The sequence below is a fragment of the Papaver somniferum genome, chromosome 4, assembly GCF_003573695.1.
Source record: "Papaver somniferum cultivar HN1 chromosome 4, ASM357369v1, whole genome shotgun sequence".
Lineage (NCBI taxonomy): Eukaryota > Viridiplantae > Streptophyta > Magnoliopsida > Ranunculales > Papaveraceae > Papaver > Papaver somniferum.
Window position 1 is genome coordinate 92441046 of NC_039361.1, and position 5600 is coordinate 92446645.

Consider the following 5600-nt stretch of genomic DNA (forward strand, 5'->3'; position numbering starts at 1 on the left):
AATTCTACCCAGTTGATATCTATGCTAATTATCTTATAAATAGATTCCTTTGCATGTTCTTCATCGAACGAAGAACAAAACCCATAATCGGTTGATACGATCTATGTAAACCGATCCTAGATAAATCATAGATTTTGATTTTTGAAAATTGGGGTTTAAACGTGTAAATCAATGAATAATGTTAATAATAGAACGGGGTGATGGAGATTTACCGTATCTTTGTTGGATAAGAGATCGTTGGACAAAAAGATCAAAATAAATAAATTTGATTAGGGTTTATAGAATTTGGAAAGGTTCGATGAGAATAGAAAGTTCCTTTTTTTTGTTTTAGGTTTTTAGCTGAAAATGGTAATGAATTATATTTTTGTGTTAAGATTTAGGTTAATTTGAGGTTCGATTGGTCATTTTTCTTATTTAGACACTCCATAACCATTTGCACTAATTGGGAGAAGAAATTGATAGGCCTTAAAGAAAACCCCTAAGCCTCAAATTAGGAAGGATAAATAGTGATAATTAGGTTTTTTTACATGTTTGAAGGAAATTTCTGATATAAGAAGACACGGGCTAAAGGATGCATATCTAACAGCTCCCCCACACAATTTCACATCCTCTTTTAAGTTTACTATGAGGAAGAATTTTTAGGAAAAGAAACATAAATCTCATGCGGAAAATGGGTCATTTGCCCCAAAACCGATAAAGTATAGGAGTAATGGACTTGTAAAATATAGGTATGGGTGAAAAAGACAGAAAAAAACTTAGTCATATATACCATTTACTTTTGAAATTTATTCTTTATCATATTCTTTTTTATCTCCTATTTATTTTCTCACTCCAATTTTAAATCAATCGCGAAGAAGCTCTTAACCTCCGAATATAAGTCGGATTTTAATAAAACTTATATTTTTGTAAAGGGCTCGAAAATTTCTATAAAACAAGATCCATATGTTGATATGAAATTCGGAAAAAAAATAAAATAAATAAAACCAGACCGATAATACATTATGCACCCAGGTGCAACCTGAACAAAATTTATTTCTTATAAAATATGTATTATGCACCCAGGTGCAACTCGGGCAAAAATTTATTTTCAATAAAAATATACATTATGCACCCAGGTGCAATCTGACCAAAATTTATTTGGTATAAAAATATGCATTATGCACCCAGGTATATCCTGACCAAACTTTATTTTCTACAAAAATATGCATTATGCATCCAGATGTAACCTTGTCAAAACATTTTTCATATAAGAATCAAAAAATATGCATTATGCACTCGGATGCAACCAGATCAAAACCTATTTACTGTCAGAACATACATTATGCACACAGGTGCATCTTGTGTACTTCGTGGATAAATGTAGGTTTATCCTACTAATCACCTGCAATATATTATGCACAACCAAAATCACTAGTTCACGATTTGGATCAATAAATTCAAGAACCATTACCATCACTTTAACCATTAAAACATCAATCAAATACAAGTATTATAGAAGAAAAATAAGAAGAAAAATATAAAAAAACGGGTACCCAGCTCAGCTGGTCATCTCCGTTCCCCAAAGTTTCGTTCCAGGAGGTCCCAGGTTCGAGTCCCTAATACCGTAATATTACAGAAATTAACAGGGAAGGTAGAGTTAGTTTGCCTCCCTTGTGACACAATCTCAGTCCCCCTTCCGCTTCGGCTCTCTTGGCTAGGTTACCCATGAGGCTCGTTGGTAGGCTAGCTCAGCAACCTGTTCAATTAATCTAGTAGTATGTTGTTGGAGCTTAGCTTGTTAGTCTTCCAACTAGTTAATGTAATACTCTTTATCCAATAAATTACTATTCAAAAGAAATTTAAAAAAAAATATATATATATATATAAATTCAAAAAGAAATATACACCATGCACTAAGGTGCATCTAGGCCAAAACCTATTTATATATAAGAATATACGTTATGCACTAAGGTGCATGCATTTCGTATATTTCGTGGATAAATTCGGGTTTAACCATCAAAATGAGAAGTTTTAAAATTCAATTGTAGCAATCATAAACCAGCAAACCCAGCATTGATTTTTATTATTTATTTATTTTGGTATAAGAAAAGAGAAAACAGAAAAACTAGCCATTGTTTATATCCCGGAGGCTGACAATGCTAGGAGGGAAATTAGAGCTAGTCCACACACGTGGACGTTGTTCGAAAGAGCATAAGCTGCTAAAGAGTGAGCAGCTGAGTTAGCCGGTTTTGGCACATACTTGTATGCTCCAGAGCCATTTAGAGTACTCATTCTAGAAATGATATCATCCTTCAATCTCCATATCCTCCAAGGAATCTTCCTTAAAACTCCCTTGAGACTGTTTACCACGACTTGGCTATCATCCTCAATAATGACGTTTCCCAAATTTAGCCATACTGCCAATTCAGTTGCAAGTTTGAAACCTTCAGCTTCGGCAGAGACCACTGAGTTTGATCTTCCTGCTTTGGTTCCAACTCCGCACCAATTACCGTTACTGTCTCTCGCTAAAGCCGCGCATGCATACGCACCATCTTTCCAAGCAGCATCCACATTAATTTTAACCTTAGGATAATCTGGAGCTCTCCAGATATTGTTGGCCTCAGTTGTAGGGTTCTCCTGATTAGTATTCACTTCTAGAGCTTCCTCTGCCTCTATGAAGTTGAAGTAGAGGTTGTACCAGTGTGATGTTGTGGCCAAGACCCCCTGGATAGAGACACCCTTGTTTTCAAAGACCTTAGCATTGCGTGCTTTCCAGATTGCCCAGCAAATGGACATACCTAGAGTAGTAGTCGAGTCTTTATCATTGCATCTGAAGAAAAGTTTATTAGATCCATTAGAGACATCTGATTGTTGTGTTGAAATCTGAAGCCCCGGGGAGCAGCGAACCACACTACTCTGGCAAACTCGCAGTGAATTAATAGGTGCTCTACATTTCATCTTCATTGTTGCAGATATCACAACTTGTGGGCACTCAATCTAGTATTCTTCCTATCTTCTTTGAAACAGCAAGGCCGTTGTGCAAGGCTCTCAAAATAAATAATTTTATTTTAGGTGTTATTTTCTTAAAACCCCAGAATTTCTTCCATGGAAAGAGATTTCCTCCTGTAGAATAAGACTCACCTTGTTGTTCATAGAGCATTTTCTGAAAAGATTGGGGAGTAAAATTGCCCATTAGTAGTAAACTTCCATATCAGTCTATCACCAGTTATAAGATTAGGGGAGATGGATTTGATTTGATTGCTTCTGAAGGGGTCTTCAAATTGTTGCAGAACATTTTGCATCCCAATGACCTGTAGTGGCATCAATGAGATCATTAACGTTTTTGAGTTCTACATTACTCTCCCCTGAGTTAGCTGGGATATTTTATTGTATAGAGGGAATCCATGGATCACTAAATATGTTTATGGATTTTCCATTACCAACCATCCAAAGACAACCATTCTTCAGATCTTTTCTACTGTCAAGCATAGCTGCCCAAGTGGTAGAACAGTTTGTTGTTTTCTTTACTTCCCAGAAAGAGCCTTCTCTTAGGTATTTTTCTCTCATGATTTGAGCCCATAATGCATCCTGTTCATGAAGAAATCTCCAGGATAATTTAGCCACCAGTTCTAAGTTGAGCTCATATAGACTTCTCAATCCCAAGCCACCTTTTTCCTTGTGAAGATTAAACCACTCCCACTTCAAGAAATGCATCTTCCTCTTGTCTCTAGTATGACCCCACCAAAAATCTCAAATAATCTGAGTTAGCTTGTTGAGCATAGTTTTAGGAAGCATAGTGGTTGATATGTAAAAGATGGGAATAAGGGCTAGAACAGATTGGACAAGAACTGTTCTTCCTGCATGAGAAAGATTATGTTTTCTCCTCCCTGCCAGAGCTGCATCAAACTTCTCTATAAGAAAATTGTAATTAGACACCCTGTTGCCTTGTTGAAGTATCTTCACACCCAGGTACTTTTCTTCTTTTGCCATTCTTTTGACTCCCAGTTCTTGGATTATTTCATCTACATAAGTGTCAGGAACAATTTTACTGAAGTGTATGGAAGATTTTGAATAGTTTACTAGCTGCCCAGAGACATTGTAGTATTGATGTAGCACAGTAGATATGGATTTGATGGTTCTGGTATCTGTATTCCCAAACAACATGATATCATCAGCAAACATAATGTGAGAAACACTAGGGGCCCATCTGTTTATCTTGTAGCCACTGTAAAAACCTTCCATTTCCATGTTGTTTATGATGCCTGAAAAAGAATGAGCACAAATGAAATCATGATGGGGTTTATCAAATTTTCCCCCATTTCCTCCGCTTTTAAACAATAAACCATTGATAAACCTCCCTGTAACTTACCTCTCAATAGTCTCGTTGTACAACATTTATCCGTAAATAAAGATTCCCTAGAAAATTAAAAACAAAGAAAATGGAGAGGAAAAGAGAGGGATGAAATCCATGACTAACGGCAAGTTAACTTGATGCAACACTAGTCTCACGGATCTTTCCTAACAACTGTTGTACGTGGATTTAACCATGGGAATGCAAGCTATGTTGAATTCAAAGCTATTTTATATCTCCCTCCCTGCACAATAGAAAACAAAACTCAAACCCATATCTCAAAAACCATACAGTGATCAGAAGCCACATGTTTTAAAATAACAATCAGATCTATACAATTATTACGACCTTATCAAATTTAAGCCAAGATTCAATATCAGTAAAAATATCTTCCTATTAAGTCATCCCCAATTTGATAAACCACCAATCAAATCAGATTTTATTCCTCTTCTTCATGATCAAAATTTATACCAAACTGTTAAACAAAGAAGGTAGAAATCAATCAGCTTCGTCGGTAACTGTCTGCAGCAGAGAGGAAATAACTGATTGGAATTGATCACCAATCGATCTATTTTTGTAATTCCTAGAGAAACTCGGTTTGTGAGAACATTAATCTTAGAAATCCATCATTATCTCACCGATTTTACTAAGAAACACTTATACTATCAATCAACAGTGAGAAAAACAAACCACATAGGTGGTGGCGCCATGGCGGTGGTGTTGTTGCTGCTGTTTTGGTCATGGTGTCAGCGCTAGAAGAATAAATATCGATTGACTCGAAAATGAACTATACGATAATAAAAATAAGAGGGTATATATAATAGAACAAAGTTCTTGATTGAAACTGAAAATATTTCAGAGCAAATCTTACAAAGAAAACCCTAGAATTAATCAGACAAAGTCTGTGTGTTTTCATTACAGAATAAAAGAAAAGATATCTGGTATTTAAGATACACAGATGACAAGCACAGACCAACCAGTCAGATAGTCAAAGAAAGACCCAATAGGAAACTGACAAGTGTAAGAGAAGGAGTGGTACATCTGTACTGATGACAGGTACAAACACAGCTGTAACACCTGACATTAACTAACACCAGAAACTTGTCTAATAGCCCCCCTCAAGTTGAAGTGGCCAGAAGGATGAACGTTCAACTTGTCTCTAAGAAACTGAAACCTAGGACTGGACAGGCCCTTAGTGAAGATATCTGCAACTTGATCTAAAGTGGAGATATAGTGAACCTGCAACTGCTTGGAATGAACAAGTTCTATG

General features: G+C 36.1%; 1 protein-coding gene across 5 annotated transcripts; it reads right to left on the reverse strand.

The window, feature by feature from the left end:
- Positions 1 to 2016: 2016 nt before the first annotated feature.
- LOC113276128 lies at positions 2017 to 5237 on the reverse strand. 5 transcript variants are annotated; one of them, XM_026525712.1, is made up of 3 exons: positions 5021 to 5237; positions 4679 to 4805; positions 2017 to 4574 (listed from the first exon to the last, which is right to left on the reverse strand). In XM_026525712.1, exon 3 carries the CDS (start codon positions 2941 to 2943, stop codon positions 2116 to 2118), a length of 828 nt encoding a protein of 275 aa, XP_026381497.1. In that variant the 5' UTR covers positions 2944 to 4574; positions 4679 to 4805; positions 5021 to 5237; the 3' UTR covers positions 2017 to 2115. The 5 variants fall into 5 exon arrangements, with proteins under 5 accessions (XP_026381497.1, XP_026381498.1, XP_026381496.1 ...); XM_026525713.1 differs by lacking the exon at positions 4679 to 4805; XM_026525711.1 differs by having other exon boundaries at positions 2017 to 4805.
- Positions 5238 to 5600: the final 363 nt, after the last annotated feature.